Genomic DNA, 21,791 nt, shown 5'->3' on the forward strand with positions numbered 1-21,791 from the left:
ACAGGTTTGACTTCTGGTTTCATTTCAAAATAAAGGCCCGACCCTAAGCTCATACTGTCCTCATAAATGAATATACCACACAAACATCCCCTTGTTGTTTTTAAATCAAAATTCAATCGAACTCAATTAAGTGTATGTTCATTTCAGTATTTAGAAATTCCCTAACATCAAATAAAACAGTGTGTATTTCTCTTATTTCTAAAGGAATTGTTTTAGGATTTCCTACTAATTTCTTTCTTGAAGCAGTGTGATGTAAAGCTCTGTACCACTCTCTCTATGTCTGCATGGCAAATATGAAGCAACAGCCAGGAGACAGACAGACTGGGCCTGACACTCATCACAACATTCCTCATGGTTGCAGTTGTGCTGTTTGGATTTCATGGCACATTTACTGTATTGTTTGTTCTTGCCATAGATGATAGAGATATAGGGCATGAAAACAAAACCTAAATGACTATGGATATGAAAAGAAGGGGACTGACTGATTTTTTTTTCCTCTGCTGTACAAAATTTGGTTTAATGTGGCTTTATTTCTGTTATCAGTGGAAATCTCAGCAGCAGCATCTATTTGATATAAGCTGGAGTCATTTGAGCTTTAAATCTAATAAATGCAGTTATTTAGACAACTGAGGAAAAGTGAACTGAACAGTGAGAAACAACCATTATTTTTAGAATGTGGTGCTTGATAAATTAGACTCGGACCAATTTACTTTGAAAGGCACATCACAAGAGTGGGCGTAGTCTCTATGAGTCTGTTTCCCCTCAAAGTAAACACAAATTCCTGTTATCCACATGGACTGCTCTATTTATAGCGCAGGGCCAGGCTGCCCTCGTCTGGATGATCAGGTGTAATAAAAATAACAGAGGATGAGAAAAGGGGAGGACGGTGCTTAAAAATAATGTCCCCAAAAAGCTAATTTTTTCAATAAAACAGGAGACACTAAGAGTATGAACAACCTCTATACAAATCTGAGAGGGAATCAGATGAGGAGAATATACAGTTTGTAACATAAACAAAAATTACCCTGAACTGAAGAATTGCTGTGTTTTAATATCAAACATCAGTAATTAGCAGCTCAGTGCAAAAGTCAGACAAACAGTTATTACACACTGAAAGATTCATACAGTAGAAATTCCAGCCTGTGCAAGGGAAGTCTAGATTGTCTTCATTTATTAATACTCGTACATGATTACAAATGTGCGAGGGAATAATGCATTACCACAGATTTGTTATCATGCATTTCCCATAACGTTTTCAGTCATGTGTGACTATTAATAAATGAAGACATCTAGACATCCCTTGCACGTGCTGGAATTTCTACTGCATGAAACTTTACGTTGTTTTTCTGTTTCAGCTCAGTGCCATGGCAGAAGATACACCATCTGCTGATTAATTGTTATAAACTGCTTCCTTTCTGTATTAGGATGCTCCTCCTGTCATACTAGCTATTATATTATGTCAGAAGATGTAGAATCTGTGTTGTTTTCTCATTTTTGGTCTTAGATTTTGGCTTAGTAAGGCCTCACTACACCTCACTCATTAAACATGCAGGCCACAGACTTTTTGGCTCTGTGTGAATCAGGATTATTGGGGATTATTCTTAAATTAGATGTCAAATAATTATATATAAAGGCCACTTTCTCAGAGCCAATAAAGCCTCCACATGCACTTACACATTTACATTCTTATGCAACCATTTCATAATCAAAGAAAACATGTTTGTTGGACAAGTGAAAGCAACAATTCATGGTTTTACAAGATGTATTTAAAAATATTTAATGACTGGCAGAAATGACTTTTTAAACTGTTTCTGTTGTTTTCTCATGTTTACAGGAGCCTAACATTTCTACAGCAAAACACTTGGGTGAATGACAATATAGACAAAAGCCACATGGATCACACTGAGAGGAAACACAGCAATGTACTGAGAGAAAAGAGCAGGAAGCAAGTTCATCACGAGTCAGAGCATACTTTCCTTGTGTTTGCTAAATGTTGGAGAACAGAATGAAATCAATGCCGAATGACACACATGCATTCACACATGTGCACACATACACCCACATGCACAGCATCCTAGCGGGAATTCTCAAAGCTGCCATTTCTGCCTGCCAGGACTTGCATTATCAGATACCAGAAACCTCTAAAGCCCTTGAAAAGCTGTACAGAGATGAGAGGCTCACTGATAAAACTGTGAATATTCACAATCATCCACAAACCCAGAGACAAAAAGTGAAGGATGGAGCAGGAGGCTGAAAATTATTGTGTTGCCAGTATTGTTTTAGCTTGAAATCTTTCCAAATCAAAAGATAACATGTTTTCTTAAGACAGGTGTGGGTATTTTCCTACATTTAGATCTAACCTATTCATATACAGTCCCATCCATGCCTTAACACTAAGTCTCATATCACTCTTTGCATCTTGTGGCAGATGTTACACAAACAGCACCTTCCTGTGGTCTTGTCACCCTGTGTTTAATTGGAGCATCACTTCAGTGAAAGCTCATTGCACATTGGCATTGATACACCAACCTGACATCCAGACTGTCTGAGTAACCTTGCAGGAGTGAGTGAGTCAGCTTTATTCACAGCGATAGGGCCGAACAGAGATATGAGTCCACTTTCTCATCACTGGACGCGACGCTCTACACACATAGATACCTGGATGTATTTATCGAAGGAACTCAGGAACGTGTTCACAATATTGACATATGGTACTGCTGTAATATCTTACCTGTGTACTGGTACATTGCAGCTGTGTCATTAATGAGTCACAATTGATGCTTACATTATATTGACCAGGGGATCATTTCATAAAAGCATTTACAAGGCCTTTTTAACAATAATTGCCACTCAAAGAGTGGATACATTTGCTAGTATTAGAGGTCTTTCGTACTCTCCTGCATGGGTCATAATTGTGTTCAAGGAAATGCGCTATAATGAAAACAATCTCATTCGCAGGTTGCATGGTGAAAATTTGGCCAAACAAACTCCCTTCTTTTTGTTGAACGACAGGTGAAATCACTAATCACTAAGTACCGCTCTAGGCTTAAAACTCTCATTGTGAGATTTGTTTTCTTTTATAATTTTCTTTTTCTCAAAGCCCTGACTTGACATTAGCAGTATTTGTCTATAACATTGACTAAACATGATGAGCACAGCAGTAAAAATAAAAAAACATCCTAAGGCATTATTTTTTTCAGAGTGATCTCAGGTGATCTGACTCATCAGGACATGATATGACTGACAGTGACCAAACAACCATCACCAGGCTCAGATTCCTATGTCATTAAATCCAAACGCCACCATCATTATAATCATCATCATTAAACAGAACTCACTCATCAGGAATAGACTAATAGTGTCGGTACTGTGGCAGCATATAGCGTGTTGATTAGGAGCCCATCACTCAAAGCAAGAAGCAGATTGAGGAAGTACGTCTTCAAGGTTTTTACATGTTTTTTAGTCTCATCGGAGTAATTATCTGTAAAACATATGTATGAGTATTGATACACAGGAAAAATTTTATTGATTAACTGACTGATTGCTTGAGCTAACTGTCAATTTATCAGATGAAGCTGCAAATTATGACTTCTGCCTTAATTCCCATGTCAAAAGAGTATAAAGAGTGGCAGTGCTGTATCTGACCTTCCAGCTGGATTTCATGGATTGTGCTTTATCTTCTCATTGACATGTAGGAACATTCCCACATTGATACGTATTTTTTTTTTGTGGTGTGTGTGGGTGGTCTGAACCTGATATTAATTTTAAATGCATGTCACCGAATGGCATGAAGTCCTGCAGCACTGATGCCTGCCATTAGGAGGAGCTCTGGTTCCTCCTGTGTGCTCCAAAACAATCTGACCACAGAGACAGTGGGTGGTGGTTCGGGTGAGGATTTTATCCAGCTCACATTCCTTCTTTTGGGAGCCACAAATGGTCATAATTTCCCTGAATACTAGTCATCACCTCACACAGCACACATTTGTCCTCCTGATTGATTCCATTTATGTAAAAGAAAGTGCAGCTCCTCCTCACTCATCAGCCTTTCTTCTCCTCTCTGCATCCTCCTCTCCCTCATCTTTTTATACATCCTGTGTTCACTGCCACCTGTCTGCCGTCTTTCTCTCTTCCACTGATGTTATTTTCTCAGTATGTCACATCAGCTAGACGTTGAGTCTCGCCAGCTCTCTCTTCTCTCTTTCCCAGCTTCCTCTCCTTCCCCTCTCATCTTTCTCCACTTGTGGCTCAGTTAAGCTTGAATGAGAGAACAGAGGGGTGGAGTAATACTGTAGCAGCAATCTCAGTTTAATGTCACACGACTGAAAATCTATGATGCCTGGTGTGGCCCCGGGGTGGTGGTGGACAGCGACTGCCCAAATATCAATGTAACACACATAGATACACAATTTGAGGAACAAGATATAAGTGTGTGTGCATCAGGATACATTTACACTTGGTAAATACACATTTAGCATTTTCTCCGCCTTAAGAAAACCCAAAAGAAAAACTACTAACATTGCCCTTAAAAAAATCTGGCACTATAAATTTGAGTTACCTATTTGGTTTTTATGAAAAAAACAAATTGGACTAATCCTGGATTTCATTTCTTGTACAGCAGAGCAGGGACTGCAGATGAAATTTAGCTACTAGCTAATTCTGAGGTTATCATTGGCCACCCATTGTCCCTGTTTAAATAAACAAGGAAAGTAAGCAAGGACTGGCTGGTAAAGAACAACAGCTTATCATCAAAAGAAGAACTAACAAGGCTTACCAAGCAGTTGGAATAAACAGCGGCAGAGTCAGAGTCCAAAGAGAGGTCGTAACACAACAGCAAGCCAGTACTAACAAGAGAAGCCCAGGGGAGTAAGGCAGGAGGTAGAGTCCGGCAAGTGAGCACAGTCCAATCACAGGTAAACTGTAAAAAAAAAAAACAGGTAAATTCAGGATGACAAGAAACAGACCAATGGCAGAATGTGCAAACGCTAAGTGAAGCGCATCAGACAATCTGAGAAAGAACAAAGAAAACAGCAAAGACACAAACTCATAGAATCAGAAAACTAATCAGGGAAGTGGAGACAAGTGTGGTGAGACACGGAGACATTTGAATTAAACACCATTAACTTAGATGAAGAGTCAGACTGTTACTATTCAGCATGCTACCTGTTCGCTCGTCAGCTACAGTAGTCTTTAATTAGCTACTAAACTAGAAACACATATTTTGCAAATACATCTGGATGAATTTTGCTGTGCCACGGCCGTCTCACAGCCTACTCTGCCATAATGCATACAGACATAGTGAGGAAGAAAGGAAATAGTCCCTTTTTTCTGCTTTTCGCCTGCAGAAGATTGCTTCGCACAGTACAATGATCATAACAGTCAGCATTAATATTTCTGTGCTTTTTCTACTCAAGAGAGAAAGAAGCAGAAGAGGTGGTGGCAAGTAAAAGGGAAACCTTTCGTGTTTTGAAGTAAGAGGTCACTGTGGCAGCTGGAAACAAGTGCTGCAGGTTCTGTTTAAAATCCCTATTGACAGCCATTTCCATTTCCCAACACAAGTGCCGAACAGAAGCAGACACATTTTCCAGACAAAGCGAGAAGATGTAAACAGGTCCTTACAAATTCTCTCACATTTTACTCCGGGTAAAGCATGGGAGCATAGAAATCTGAAAAAAGGGGCACGCTGTCAATGTCTCGTTACATAACTGTGTGATCTTGTCTTGTCAAAGTGGAGAGTGCTAACTATATTACATTTTTATTAAAAGCATATTTTGCGAGCCCGTTGCAGAACTCTGCAGAAGATATGACCCCTTGTAATGAATTTCCATGCAGAACACTGAGAATTATTAAAAGAAACACCCTCACTGTCAATCTTGGATTCACTCTGAACCTTTCCAGTGATGTATTTGTTTTTTGGTGTCTCCATCTTATAGTTTCTTTCTCATCTGTAGACTAGATATTTTTAGGAATACATATATCTGTCTCAAGCCATCTGTCATTACTGTACTTTGACACTTTCTCCACTTGGAACATGCATCTGCTATTGGTATTTTTTTGACCTGATGTGGATTCGGGCAAAACACAAAACTGTTTATTAGCAGCTGTTGTTTTATTTGTTTTTTTTTTTGTTGTTTTTTTTTCTTATAGTTGGGTAAAGTTTTAATTAAAAGTTAAAAAATACGAACTCAAAGCCTGATTTGCCTCTTTCTGTTTCTAATCAAAGATATTGTTGCATCACAGTGGGCCTTTTGCATAGGAAATCAGTCAGATATGTGAGCAATAAATAGCATAAAGGGCAGCCCAATTAAGTGCGCTCACTGGTTGATTGATGGCTAATATCTGGAACATGCAGAGTTAAAACACAGTACATATATATGGCCTGAGAAAAACTGTGACTACAGAGACACAACTCAAGGCTGTTGTTTATAGCTGAGACTTGTTTGGCTTGGAAACAGAACCTGCTCACAGACAATGAACTTCCTTGTCAGAAATCAGAAAATTATCCAACAGCCCTGGCAGTTCTGCATCACGGGGCACTAATGGAAGCGCTGCAGATAGAATTCAGGTACAGCTGCAAACACCTCAGGAGAATGAGGTCGACCAAATTTATGTTAGAGATCCCTGGTCAGACAAAAATACAGTTAAGAGTGAAATCTGACTCCTCCTGCCAAACCCTATTAAATTGGCTCTTTTTGTTTTTGCTCCCTCTTGCTTGGCAGGTTTCTGATAACATATTCACTATATAGCTGGCATAAAATTAATGAGTCCTGATATAATAGAAGTTGATAGTGTTTGTTTAGCCTGTGGGTGTAAAAGCAATTCACTTCATACATGATATCAGCAGCCATGCTATTAATATATGGTCTGTCAATATCTGTAGTTAACATGGAACAACAGAAACATTATATGAGTGGCTATTTAAAGCTGTTGCACCTTTATTAAATTTAACAAAGGGCAAAAAAATGATATATCAGTATTTTATTTCAGAGACAAATGTTTTGTTGTTGTTGCATATATACAGAGTTGGCAGCAGAAGCAAGATGGCAGTGGATATTCCTCTTTTTCAAATATTCAGACATTTTGGGAATATTTCTGGATATTTTAATATTCTAGAAATGTTTTTCAGCTATATTTTTTATTTTTATGTATGTATTTATATTTTTATTTTAAACTAAACATTAAGTAAACCCCATAAAAGTCACTGCTACTGGAGAGATCAACATCTCAGAAACTGAAAAACAGCTCATGTTTCTGGTCAGTGATGCAAAGACATTCAATATTTAAAGACTTTTTCTTACCTCCTCTCTTTGCTTCCTTGTATTTATTCAGTTTTCCTTTTTGACAGCCTTCTTCTGTTTCATTTTTTTTATTTTTAACAATGATTAGTTAGAACAGTATACTGGGGATATGCTTCCTCCTATTTATGGTAAAGTCTGCAGTCTGTAGGACTTTTAGACTTTGACAGTTTTGTAGATTTTGGTTTCCTTTGAAAACTAACAGCGCATGAAGCAAAAGCCTTAGAAAGATGTCCCTGTATTTTTCTTTTCTACCAGAAACTCTGACTGAAGCCAGTCACTTTCACTGGTGCTGCCTCCCTGAAATCTAATTTCATGCTACTCTCACCATGCACCATCCTCTGGTTACGCTACTGATCTAATATCTCAGCTCTTAGATTGATTTACATTGCTACAGCTTCTATTTGGGATGCTATTGTGTTAACGTAACGGTCCTTTAATGTAATAACTTAACTTTCATGTTTTGCAGGCTGTTTAGGCTTGGACTCAATGAGATTGGGCTCGATGTACTTGTAACAGCGTACAGCACTGAAGAGGCTGATCCAATGTAAATAAACATTGTCTTTTATGTGCCACCTTCACTGTGTGTTCAGACTGGATGCCAGGTACAGCTTAGAGGTCAGTGTAACAAGGAAACATCGTGAACCAGTTCATCTATTGCACAAATTTGTTTGCATACAAAATGTATGGAAAGGTAATTTCTAAGAGGTTGGTTGTCGGTAGCTGCTTTCATTTTAGATCCAGCTTCAATTTGGCAAAAGCCTCAGCAACCAGCCTGTCGGTCCACAAAACAAAGGGCAGCAGGATTGATAGATTCAAGATTTTAGAAATGTTATTGGTTAGGTATGATTTCTTGTATTTCCTGTGTCATTTAACAACATGAGGAGAAACACAAAGCAGGTGCATACAGCACAGTATCCTATTATCTTCTTGTCTCTCCATTAAGAACACACCACTTTTCAATCTGGTCCATACTATGCCTGAAATAAAAGCATTTCAGGGAATTGATCGATACTCATTGATTGCTACAAGATATTTAGTCCATCTATCCTCTTAAATCGGGGTTGAAATAAAAGCAGCACTCTGGACCAATTCTAGTTTTTTGCTCTTTCACAGATCAAGCTGTATAAACACACCCTAAACAATAACGCAGTGGTTTGGTGAAAACCGCCCAGCGTTTCAGTTCAGCCGAATCAATTCAGCCCGGATTTCTCTGTAAAATACATTAGAGCACTTTGATTTTTTCTCTCTTTCAAACCAAAGTCTCTGCAGACATCAGAACTCCATGCTCCTCTTTCATAAAAAGTGTTTTCACTCAGGATAAATTTAGAAGACAGGTTTACTCACGATGCCCCAAAATATCTTTGATTTCAAGGTAATTTGGATGGATGGATTTTAACATGTGAAAAATTAGTTCCATGTTTGTTCAAATTAATAACTACAGAGTTACATTGTCCATAATCCTGACTGATGATTTGCATAAGCATGTATTGTTTGAAATGAACCACAAGGAATAAACATGAAATCTTTAGAAGTGACAGCTAATCCACTGGCCTTCCATCCTCATCGTTTGGTTCTTTTCCTACACTTTGCTGTGCTGTCTGGTTTGTTTGTTTTCTCTGCTTGCGACAAAGAGGAAACTAAATCAGAAATGATTAAGGTTAATTACTGAGGCTGCAGCTGGGACACAAAGGTCTGTTTGTATGGTGAACATCAGCAAAAAAGGAGGAGAGTAAATATTAACATGTATCATAAAAGGAGAAAGACACAACACAAACTGACCACACTGACCTTGTTTGTACTAGTTTTTACTTGTTAATATATACAAAGAACTCCCTGTATGGGATTTAATGATTTAGGAGGGAATTTTCTTTACTAGTTATTTATTGGAATTAGTGCTACGATCAATTTTCTACTCTAACACATTACTGTGTGTGTTTAATTTAAGATCTCAGCCTGTGTTGATCTGGTGGTTTTGTTGGCAGCACAAATGACAACAGTCAAACAAGCCTGTAAGAGTCAGACTAGGTGGGCATCCTTGTGCAGCTGAAGTTCACCAGCCAAGGTTAGGGGTGAAAGTACCCTGAAGCGACAATAAATGAGCTGAAAGGTTAGCTGCCATTTTTTGGACTCTCCAGTGTGTCCCACCTTTAATAGGTGAGTCCAGCGAACAGCGAGTGCTATTCATCATCAGACTGGGCCCTATTAGGTCCGTATGGACAGCACTGATGTGGTGTTAATATCAAATACCAAGGTCAATATTGGCCAAATAGACCAGCAATCCCTTATTGATTTAAAAGTACAAAGTACTATTTAAAAATAGCAATGGCAGCTAAGGTGAAAAGAAACACACTATACCACAGGGTATTATGTATAAAATAGCCCATAGAAATTAAACAAAACCAGTTTAAAATATGATACTGGGACTTAACCTCCAGGAGGGGCCCTGTCCTTTTTGCACAGGATTGTACCGTGTTCACCCAGCAGAGGTTCTCAGGCTGATGAGATGCAGAAGCGATCCAACATGTAGGAGTGTGGTGTTCAGCATTCACTGATCATCCCCTCTTCAAATGCTTTAAAAAGAACAAGATAAAAGAAGAAATGCTGTTCACCCGTTCACGACCCCCTCAACTACAGAGCACGGCTGCTTTAAACAGTCCTCCTACATAGTTCCACAAGAACCCTTTTCATCCTCCAGTGATGGATGTGTATCTATTATGCAACTGCTTATCGCAGAAAGACTTACTGCTATTATTCAATTTTACTAAAAGTAGGTATCACTTTACAATAACGGTGCAAATCATACACTCACACGTTTCACTAATGCACGAGTCACGATGATTTAATGTTTAGATGGATGCAGGATGTATCGTGTAGTCACTATTAAAACATGATCGAGTCACTATGAAGCTTCATATTTCTGTTGTGCTGATCAGATGCACGGGTCTGAAATAAACCTGTGTGTAATTGTAATACAGCTAATGTGGTGGCATAGCAACAAATGTATGAATTAAACACAAACATTTTCATGGTCGAATATGAGCTAATCACACAAGACCAAAGTGATTAGATCGTTTGTTAATACTGACTAGTTCATAGCGAATCATGTGTTAGTGAAACGTTACTTAAGGATATGGTTTTTTCCCTTATTGCAAAGTTTTACCTAAAACTAAGTTGAATATATTATGTTAAAGATAAACACTGTTGTTCAGGCATTTTAAATTCGCTTTGTGTGGCTGGAAATAAAACCTTTTAAAATCTTTTTACTGTTTCCACAATCTATTCAACTAATAAGCCATTACACTGTGTTCTTTATTTATTAATTTATTCACACTTTTATACTTTTGATTCATTACCGTTATGTGTTTTTACCCAAATTTCCCCTGGATTAAACATTTTAGAAGAAGGTCTGTCAGAGCGGATACATGGTGTATTATCTGGCATTTCCTTTACTGAATATGTACAACCATGCACACAAATATAACCTTATTAAATCTGGTGTTTACTGGCTGCTCATAGTGAAGTATATGAGGCTAAATTCCCCGACTTAACACAGTTTGTCTTCTTCAAGTGTTATCAAAGTGTTACAAACTGATTTGGGAGCAGTGGATCCCCAGGGTGTCTGTGTTCAGATGCACACAGAGTCTACTCCTGTAACTTTGATTTGCCTTTACAGCAAATTTTACCTACAAATCTCACTACAGAGAAATTCCTCTAGATGATTCCTTTTAATTCTTTTCTAAAGGTCTGAGACAAATTGAACAAAGTATGACTAAACCCCGCAGTTTCCAGTGGGATTTTACCTCCAAAGCTTCTTTTCAGCAGCAGCAATGTGAGGCAGAATAAAGACGGGGAAAAGCACTTTGATATTGTTCTTCTGGGCTCATAAAAGGTGCACTGTAAAACAGCTGGTTCACTTTTGAGACACGAGCTCCCTCACTGCTGTGAAGAAAGCTTTGGTAACCTTTTCTCAACTCTGATTGTCTCCGACCCATGTGGCTTCAATTAAGTTCGGTTTACAGGTGGCAGTTTGTTTACTCAGATGCTCTTAGTTTTTTTCTGTCCATTTTAACTGATCTTTAAGCGCATTGCTGAGATTTAAAGTTAAATGTATTGTTCGTTGTTTTGATTTCTTCACTTATCCTATTTTCTAATTGTATCAATCACCTTCTCACTGTGTTTTCTGTCTTTATAGTTGTTTGTGCTATATATTTGATTTGATGTTACAGAAAAGGTTGTTTACATTAGAGGACATGTGTGATCTTCATCCAGTGACTAAATCTGGCCCAGGTGTCCTCAGGTGACCCTCAGTTTGCATGAAAACATGTAGACACATCACACTGCCAGATATGTGGGAGATCACAATCCCTGTGTGCAGCATGCTGTAGGGGTCTTACATTATAAATCCCATTTTAAACATGCATATTACCAGGCCAAAGACAGATGAATCTTCCCCTGGTCAGTTTGATGGTACTTTTCTGTATTATCTCCTTTCTTCATAGTTCATTTAACATTAGCAAGGTCTAGCTGAAGTCTCTGGTCATTTTCTTGCTGCGTAATAAAGATCTTGTTGAAAAAAAATCCCAGACAGATTAAATGTGCCCTGCTGTCATCCTAATGAAGGCTCTAAATGCATAAGAGTTTTATTCTGTGGAAATGATTGGCACATTCAGCAATAAAATGCTGTAATTTCCACACAATATTTCATGATTAGAGTGGAATAGGCAAAGAACTTAAACGCATCTTGCATTTGATAATTACTTTAGACTATATATTGTAGGATGACATTTTAATCACCTCTGTAGGATTTTGTTTTGACATAATATTTTTCAAGAGATGGTTTAAACTAAGTCGATTGACAAGAGTACTTCTTGATCTTACTTTATAACTGTTCATCTGTTCATGCAGTTTTTGCAATCCTGCTTAATGGAAAATCCATAGGACCTCATTCTTTTGCATTTCATTAGTGAAGCAGAGAAACTGTGTCAGCCCAGAAGGGCTTTTACAGTGGGGAATGGCAAATGGACCCTTCGGATTTTAGGATCCTAATGTAGAGTGTGGCTGCATATTTAAGACAAGAACACTAGTGAACCGCACAGTCATTTTTTCTCTCCTTATTATAACTGGGATAAGTTATGGAAATGCATGCCCTTCCATTAGCAGGCTGTGACTCACCCTGCACCTTTCCAAGGTCTCCGCTCAGAATAAAGGTGCAGCAAATGTTACTTTAATTGTAAAAGACACAACCTTAGAACATCGTCAATCTACAGAAGAACACAGTACTGTACGAACATAAGATAAGATCAGATAAGATAAGAAAACCTTTATTTGTCCCACAAACTGTGTTGTTGCAACAGCAACATAATACATACAAGAAAACCAGTAAAGCTTATAGGATCAAAAATGAAACAGATAATGACCAATCACCAGGCTCCACTGGTCTGTGAATCACTGGGATGGGAGAGACCCCAACAGGCCTAAGCAACCACAGAGAGCTGGTCAACATCCAGTCCACTGGTGGGAACAGTGTGTTAGATTTTCTATTGTGAACCTACTTTTTCTCTTTACACACCTCATGTTTACTGCTGGACCAAGATGCTGTTGTCACTTCATGCTGGAACATGCAATGGCATCAGATTTGTCTCATCTTAAACCCTTTCAAAGTCTTATCTCAGAATAAAAGTGCAGCTAAAGTTACTTCATCTGTAGAAGACATGACCTTAACACATCATTAATCTGCAGGACACAGAATATACAGAGACACAAGGGATTCAGGGATTTCACTTTATGTTCATTGTACGACGAGGTGGAAAGATGTGAAAAGAAAATATGTCAGTGTCAGTGTTGTTTATTTTGTGGAGTGATTTTGCACTTTAATGGCATATAAAACATATGCAGGCAGTAACGGAGGACGCAATCGAGCACTGTTAACTAAAAAAAAAATCCAAAAACCTTCAGACGAAATAATAACCAACACTCCACCAACTCCTTACTCAGTCCTTCCAGCTCCTCAGCTTTATCCTGTGCTGGAATCGCCCTCTCCTTGATCCCCCCCACACATTAGGATTTAAACTGCAATTAAAGGGATTACACAGATGATGGTAGAAAATGCCCTGGTTTAATACAGGATAGGTCTACAGTAACTTCAGACACAACATGTTATTTTAACTAAAACCTCAGTCTTTCATTAAATGTAAGTGTTTTAGTTTTGTTCCCAGCACCTCAGCACAGATGGGAGTGGGGATAAAAACTCTACTCTCTGGAGACACAATTGTCTTTTAATAAAAACTGAAAGTAAGTCTGAGTGTTGTGTATGGGCTGTGGGATCTTTATATAAGCTGCATGTTCTAACTTTAAAGCCACAATGATTTTTTTAGAGGTAAAGTTAGTTGGCATTCAAATTCAAGTTGTATATAAACGGGGTTATCAATTGTCAGATATTCACTGTAGATGTGTACGAAGAAAAAAATACTATTACAGGTGATACAGTATAACTCAGTTTTCATAGTAAATACCAAGTTCACTTTAAGTTTTGTAGGTCATTGGTAGTCATGCCACAGTGTGACGTCAACTCTCGTTTCACATTAGCTCACCATATTTAATGCGTAACTTTGAAATTAAATCACAGTTGTTAATAATAAAACCTCCAGCTCTCGACTTCACACTGAGGCGTTGGAGAAAACACAAGGGCTGAAACCAAGTTCAGGTTTAAACGGTGAGTCTTCTTTATAAAAATAACATTCTGAGTAAAACACTGTCTCTGGTTTCTGTCAGATAATCTGATAAAGATGTTTTTTCAGCAGGTGATGGAGGAAGAAAAACCATGGGCGTTGGTCTTGGAGCTGAAGGGTGAGAATGATTACTTTGAAGAACTTAGTGACATAGTGAAACAACATTTCCAAATCATCTACTACCAGGAGCTGCTAGAAAACCCAGTTCGCCATGGCCCCAAAATCCAGGCCCTGTTCTCATGGAATTTCCACCCTGCAGTAAAGCCTTCATTGTTTAGACTGCTTCCCTCCCTCAAAGTGGTTGCCAGTGGAGGGGTGGGCACCGACCACCTGGATGTGCCGCTCATAAACAGTCTCGGGGTGAAAGTGGCCAACACGCCTGGAGTGTCTAGTGACTCTACTGCAGATTTAGCCATGGGTCTGCTTCTGGCATCAGCTCGCCAGATCCTCGAGGGTGAGACCAAAGTTTTATCAGTGCGAAACAATCTTCATGCAATTTCATAACCAAAATCTAAAGCTCCTTACTCTCAAATAAGGCCATCTGTGTGTACTCCAGATTACAGGACAACTCCCTGATCCTGTCTTATAAACATCTACTTGGCTTGGGCTTGTATTTATGTCTCACAATATAAAAATTAATCCTTACTTGCCCAATATTAATATTTAGATGGACACAGAATAATTGTTGCCTTTATAAAAATTATCAGATTTATTGCTGCTCTCGGATGGTTGAGGTGTGTAATAACGAAACAACTTGTTTGTTTAGACCTTTTTTGTCTTTTTTTTCCTCATAGGTCATAAAATTGCTTTGGACCCAATGACCATCCACCTGCCACAAACCCTGATAGGAACCGAAGTCTCAGGGTCGACTCTTGGGATCATAGGAATGGGAGATGTTGGTTACAAAATTGCCCAAAGAAGCAAAGGATTTGACATGAAAATTCTGTATCACAACAGGACAAGGAGGTAAAACGGTCAAAATGTTCGTGTTAACGTTAGTAAACAGTGCAAACAGTGTGATTGTGTCTTAGCAGAAATAACCGATGACTGTCTAGTTGTTTTGTTGATCAGGAGGTTTCTCATCCCACATGCCTCTGGTGTACTCTCCATGAACATAATGAACATGCAGGATGAAATCATGCAGAGTCAGTGACATTTACCAGCTACCAGTTGCATTTTTCTTACAGAGTGAATTATACTGATTACTCCCCTTTGTTTAAAAAAAGAAACAACAACAACAACAACAAAAACCCTGCATGATGTGTCTCACTAACCATAATCGCAATGTTCATTTGCTCATTCTAATTTTCAGAAGTGAAGAAGATGGGCGAACAGTTGGGGCGACCTACTGTGAGAGCCTGGATGACCTGCTGATGTGCTCGGACTTTGTCATGCTTGCCGTAAAACTGACACCTGAAACAACAGGGCTGATCGGACACCGAGAGCTGTCTCTCATGAAACCTACTGCGACACTGATCAACGTCAGCAGAGGTGAGAACAGTGTGTTCTCCAGACTGCACTGAACTGGATTCAAAATTACCGGTGCAAGTTAATAATAACACTCTTTTCGTGTCTTAGGTCAAGTTGTAGACCAGGATGCCTTAGTTGAAGCTCTCCGGTCAGGAACAATTTGTGCAGCTGCATTAGATGTGACTTATCCTGAACCTTTACCAAGGTCTCATTTCTTTCAAAATACTATCTCACACCAATCGAAATCAGAATCATTCTCAGACTCGAATGACACACAGTACCACTGTACCAATGATGTATTACTCCATCCTGACCTCTACTAGATCTTCTTCTTCTTCTTCTTTTTGGCAGGGATCATCCACTGCTTGGCCTCCCTAATGTATTGATCACCCCCCACATTGGGGTCAACACCTACAATACGAAAAGCAGGATGGTGAAGAAGATGATAGAAAATGCCCTGGCTGCAGTAAAAGGCTTACCTATTCCAAATGAAGTTATCATATAAGTTAGTGACCGATCTGTGAAAAAGAAATAAGTTATTCAGTAATCAAGGGATATTAAGCTTCATTTCAAAGAAACTAACCCGAATGACATTTCACAATCACAGTGTAATTCACATTGTCAAGCTCTGCCCAAATCAGTGAAGCAGAAATAGAGTATATGATACAAAATCAGTAATAACTGAACTAGAAATCTCAATATGCACAACATTGTTAAATATAATTCTATAATATAATTCAGTGGACAACTGAACAGCAGCTGCAGCCAGTTAACCCTGTGTCCTCACAGTTACATTTACATTCTAACCATTTAAACCAGTAAAGATTGTCTGGATGTGGAAAAATGATGATGGTGAAAGTGTCTGCACATTTTACCATTTTTCAACAGTCCTTTCCATAACATCTACTCTTGCAATATAATATAATATAATATCTACTCACTTGTTTGAAAGTTTATATTTAGCCAGTCACAGCGTTTGGTTAAGAAAAAGAATATGGATTTAGGTAAATATTGTGGCAGTGGCATAAACCATTAAACAGAATTTAGTTACTATATTAACATTTAACTGAACCCACAATATTTACCTAACCTTCACCAAAATACTTAATCATGCATGAGATCTAGGATGACAACCTCAGTCTGCAATGTCAGAGCTGTTTTTTGCCCTCCTTCATTACGATTCACTGCCCAACTCCCTACGACTCGTGTGCAGAAACAATAAGTAGCACTTCCTTAACAGTGAACCCCTAAGCAGCAATTATACTTCCCATCAAATTTATAAAAACAACTAGTAATATATAAATGCATATAAATTCTAGGAGGCGGTGTTGATCCTTTGGACAGTGTGTGCAACATCTTTACATAACACCTCATCTGTTTGTGTTGCATCAAATATTGCATAATGCAAACACAGCAAATTGGGAAAAATCAAACATTAAATGAAGTAATGGTGTAAAAGAATATTTTTTTTTCTGCCTCCGAGCCACCCACAGTGTATCCATATGCTGAGAAAAGCCTGATTAGAGCAGGGAGTTGAAGGTCATGTTTTTGACCATGAGGCTCCAGCTACAGTGCCCAAATGAGGCTCTTGAGGCCATGTTTGTGAGCTAATGTAGCAATGGGAACAGATAACAGTAAGACTGCCCCTCACTCTCTATCTATGATTGTATTTTAAAAAGGGCACGCTGTCTGGAAATGAAGGGCACCCTTTCAGCAGGCGGCCTACATAGGCCTCCCTGAAGCCCACAGAGCGGCTGACTCTGACTGGCCTTTCCCCGCAAGGCTGCTCCTTTAAACTGTGAAGGTGTCCCTTATGGTGAGAGCTACTTTAGTCCATCACAGATGTTACGTCACTAAAACTTAGAAGTGTCCTTGAGATCTTCCGTTTGTCGCACACCTCCTTTGTTTAATTGACCCGAAAAGTGTTTTCCTTTTACTTATTTATATTAAGCCTATTTGTGTCTAAACATAATGACTGGGGTTATTTGCTATATTTTATTTTTTATTGGTGTTCTATCACCCAGTTCAGACAGGATTAATATCACAAGGGGAAGTGAGGAGTAAGAAAACATTCATGGTGGTCCTTGGTCATCTTTTTGGTATTTTACATGAAATAACAGAATATCTTTACATGTAGCTGACATTACAGCAGTTCTCACTGGCTCTCAGTCAGTCTCCTGATGGCATAATCTTTATTTGTCATATTAATTACCGAATAGATCTATGAACCATCGGATTAGCAAAAACATTTCACAGTGAAAGTCGAGTTTCACATTGATCTGATGAAACTCAAGAAAGATAAGCAACTGCAGTATTTCTGCAAAAAAAAAAAAAAAAAAAAAAAAACTCTCAAAGATCCATTTTAAAATACAAGAACCTATCTGGGGATGGGATTTAAATTAGAGGAGGAACACTGAGTTCACTGAAAAACAGTCGGAAGTATCGGCTGCAGTTATTACTGGGAAGGGGGTGAAAAATTACCCACATACAGTGTGTGCTCTGGACCAGGTTAAAATCATTCAGCGGTGCAGAAATGAATAGTTTCTTGTCCCCCATTTTGAAATACCTAATTTCAAATGCATTGTATTTTTGTAGCTGATTATTAATTAAATATTTAAAATTTTACTTGGTGTCTCATTACAGCCCAGCTCAGCTGGAGTCTCTTGATTTGGTTGGCTGAGATCAAAATAAGCCCCTTTGTCTGAGTGTTGCTCTCCTGCTCTCCACTCATGAGCTCTAATTTTAATCACTGATCACACTGATTCCATTGAAACGAACAGATTTCAGCAAAAATAGTAATGTGACCAAAATGTAAAAACACTGGTGTGACCAGGCTTTTATTTATCTGTGCAGATTTTCCACTGTGCTTCCTGGTGGACTCCCTCTTGTTGTTGTGAAGTATTTCTAAATACCGATCAATAATGTTTTTAATCAATACGAACCATCGAATCAAATCCATCAGCCATTTGACTCAGAGTGAATATACAAGCCTCATATGTCTCCAGTCAGCTCAAAGATATTACACATGAGGAGGCATCAGGCTGGTGTATGTGTGTGTGTGTGTGTGTGTGTGTGTGTGTGTGTGTGAGGGTGGATGAGTGGATGAGTGGGAGGATAGTGTGTGTGAAGAAAAGCTTAATGATCTGTGTTCAAGTGTGACTCAGTGTGCAGTGTCATTCCCCACATACAATTAACATAATTGAAACTTTTATATTGAAGCGAAAGGATAAAAATAAGAACATACACACCAGAAACGTTGAATCTGGTGGGAAATGAAACCCTCTCAGTGCTCCTGGGTAGTCACACAGGAACACACAGGAATCGGCAGACATCAATCGTTTTCTCTCAGGCCCGACTGCATGCTTTTATTTGTTCAGGGCTTTGTCAGTGGCCCGTCTTCATGTTCCACTTCTATTTCTGCATGTTTAACTAGTAGAGATGCAAGATTTTTTAGCCTCAAAGCTTCATCTGCAAGAGAACTTTCTTTTGTGAGAACAGCCAACCGTGTATTAACTTTTGAAATGAGGAGCAATACTCCGTCCTTTAATAAAGCACATGCAGAAAAGTAGAGTTAGAGGATTAGAAATGTGCGTGTGTGTTTTTTTTAGAGAAAGCTCTAGATGTTTTGTGTCTCATTTGCACTGGAACTACCAGTTAAAAAAAAATGAGACATTTGATTCTGGTGTCAGAACAGACTTGGCTTTCCTTTCCTTTAATCAGACTACACCTAACCACTATGAATTAAATTTAGCTGCAGGAAAGTTGTGAGCATTTTAAAAGTTGTTTTTCTGATGTATTGTGTAACATATGCAGCTTTACTCTACTCCTGGTGCATTTTTTTTCCTCTGAAGTGAAAGAATAATCACTGCTTGAGGCCTGGATTTTCTTTGAAAATGCCAATTTTGACAACGAATTGAAACGTTCTGTGGTTGGGAGGTTTCTGATGTGTCAGACGCAAACAGAAAGGTAAGACACGGTGCAAAACTAAATAGGGGTATGATTTTTATTCTAGTTCAATATCTTGACTGCTGAAGAAGAAGAAAGGACACTGCTGTTTGTTTTGAGCTACAGGGATCACAGATTTATAGCATGAAAATATCAAAAGCGACACGTCCAGGGTGTGTTGACTGGTTAATGATACTCTTGAGCATGAACCTCTTGAACACCTTCATGTCAGCAATGAAAAGCCCTTCTAGGCAGCCCCTTCTCATCTGTTTGCATTATATCTATAATACATACCCTAAACATGTTGACTAGCGGACACACCACACTCTGCTACTGTCTTTTAGCGCTTCTATTTTTGTTTTTTGTTTTTTAACTTTTAGGTCCATGACAGTGTAGGATTTATTTCTTGTTGTGGAGGCAAACCAAGACCTTAAGTGTGTCTTCACACCGGTGTCTGAAAGCTCTCAGCCACAGCACGTGATGACAGCAGAATCAGACAAAGCTCTCAGTAGATCCTGTCGGCTTTCAAAGCTCTCAGAAGCTCCAGACACAGCAGTGAAACATAATAGCATAGTTCACACCAAACCACAGTTTCAACGATTTGTGAAGGGAATTTTAAGTCAAATAAAGTGTTTTTTTTTTTTTTAATCTAATTGTTCAAAATTTTAAAGCTGCTGTATGTTTCATTTGTTGTCACAAAAACACTGAGGCTTGTGTTGTGAGGGCCGACAAGTCTCCAGGCAGATGACATTACATTCACCTCCCTCTCCTCTCACCACCCTGCCTCATGTTTCTGTCAGCTCTGATTGCGGTGGAGTCCATCAGCGCTGCGGCTGAGAGGAGAGTCCAAGGAGTCAGACACCTCTTGTTATCTTGGGGACTGAACTTGAGGGAGGAGTAGCTGTCAGAAATTGGCGACAGAGTGCACAAGGCCACCGAGGGCAGTTCTTGTGGGAAACAGGTTGTGGGTTTTTTCTGTCTACTTCTCTTTATGAGTAATGAGGAAGACGTGCCTCTGCTTTGGCCGCACCTTCTTGCGTCCATTAATGATCTTTCTTACCCTCGTATTTTTTTTATTTTTATTATCAGTCTCATTATTATACCTCTAGCAATTTGGTGAATGTGGTAGAGACTGAAGGAGAAAGAGGACATCCTCTCCTATCCCCTCTCCCGTAAAGTGAAACGAGTCACTACGTGATGTGATGTGAAATTGATATTCAGTAAATTAACCAATTACTTTAACTACATTATTAACTGGTATCAGGCGGAAATGTTCTTATTCTTATGATTATGTGCCTATCACATAGTCCATCCATCATCTATATCACTCATCCTGTCGATGGCTACAGGGGCCTGGAGCCGAGGGTGACGTTGGGTGAGAAGCAGGGTCCACCCTGGACAGATCAGCAGCCAATCACAGGGCTGATGCTGAGAGACAACCACGACGATTTAGAGTCACCGACCAACCTGACCTGCATGTGTTCGGACTGTGGGAGCAGAAAACCCACACAAGACTCCACACCAAGCCCAGAACCTTCTAGCTGTGAGGCAAAAGGGCTGCCCACTGCTCCACCGTGCCACCGCTATCACATAGTTAAGCTGAAAAACTTTTAAAACCCTCTAAATCAGTGAAGGAGCGGTGACGTTTGAAGCTACAGATGTCATCAGTCAGGTCAGTCTCCGTGTGACACCATCTCTGACACACAGTGATGAAACTGACTTCACAGCGGTGAAACAAGCTTCTGAGCATCAATATCTTCGGCTCATCTCTAGTTTGAACTGGCTCACTGTGTTTAAAGTGTGCTAATTCAACAGTGATTGGTGTCTGAAGGTGGTGTTTTTCTCAATGGCCTCTGAGTGGTGAACTTGATGGAATAGTGTTTTATTTACTGGAATCTTAAATTTAGTGGTAGTCACCTTGTAGAGGCTGGAACAAGAACGATGAAGCTCTGGGATAGTTGTAAATATAAACATAACAGATTAGTAAAATGGAAAAGATCCTGATTGATAGATCAGAGTCAGCATTTTGATCTATTCTTGGCTGAACTCCAGGCCGTGTTATCTCCGGAAACTGCTTGTGCAGCATCTTAACCAGTTAAATCTTTGTATTTAGAGGTTCAAGAGAGTTTCTGCTGTGCTGATATTAGAGTTGTTAGTGACCTCACGGCAGAAGCATCTGTCTGGGTGAGTCAGTGAGGGGGTAGCAGAGATACTGGAGATGTTTGGAAAATGGTATGGTAATGGTTATACAGCAGATATTAATTAATTAATTAATTAAGGTAATTTTACCATTTGTGGGCTGCAGGTTAGAGGACTAATTACAACACATAGAGTGGTCCAGCTTGTGGTGGTG

At 39.1% G+C, this 21,791-nt stretch overlaps 1 protein-coding gene across 6 annotated transcripts; it reads left to right on the forward strand.

Moving 5' to 3' along the window:
• Positions 1 to 13,924: 13,924 nt before the first annotated feature.
• LOC113123954 (probable 2-ketogluconate reductase) lies at positions 13,925 to 18,118 on the forward strand. Of its 6 annotated transcripts, none has more exons than XM_026296362.1 (7): positions 13,929 to 14,007; positions 14,096 to 14,141; positions 14,322 to 14,477; positions 14,818 to 14,989; positions 15,336 to 15,514; positions 15,602 to 15,698; positions 15,845 to 18,118. In XM_026296362.1, the coding sequence occupies exons 2-7, from the start codon at positions 14,099 to 14,101 to the stop codon at positions 15,996 to 15,998; spliced, it is 801 nt and encodes a 266-aa protein (XP_026152147.1). In that variant the 5' UTR covers positions 13,929 to 14,007; positions 14,096 to 14,098; the 3' UTR covers positions 15,999 to 18,118. The 6 variants fall into 6 exon arrangements, with proteins under 6 accessions (XP_026152144.1, XP_026152145.1, XP_026152147.1 ...); XM_026296363.1 differs by having other exon boundaries at positions 13,944 to 14,007; positions 14,093 to 14,141; XM_026296359.1 differs by having other exon boundaries at positions 13,925 to 14,007; positions 14,096 to 14,477.
• Positions 18,119 to 21,791: the final 3,673 nt, after the last annotated feature.

This window comes from Mastacembelus armatus, chromosome 21 (genome assembly GCF_900324485.2).
Source record: "Mastacembelus armatus chromosome 21, fMasArm1.2, whole genome shotgun sequence".
Classification (NCBI taxonomy): domain Eukaryota; kingdom Metazoa; phylum Chordata; class Actinopteri; order Synbranchiformes; family Mastacembelidae; genus Mastacembelus; species Mastacembelus armatus.

Excerpts from the sequence above, each read along its gene's own strand:
- LOC113123954 (XM_026296358.2), top strand. The coding sequence starts at position 14,081 with ATGTTTTTTCAGCAGGTGATGGAGGAAGAAAAACCATGGGCGTTGGTC. Across the intron at positions 14,478-14,817 it reads AGCTCGCCAGATCCTCGAGG|GTCATAAAATTGCTTTGGAC; the intron begins GTGAGACCAAAG and ends TTTTCCTCATAG. Across the intron at positions 15,515-15,601 it reads ACTGATCAACGTCAGCAGAG|GTCAAGTTGTAGACCAGGAT; the intron begins GTGAGAACAGTG and ends TTCGTGTCTTAG.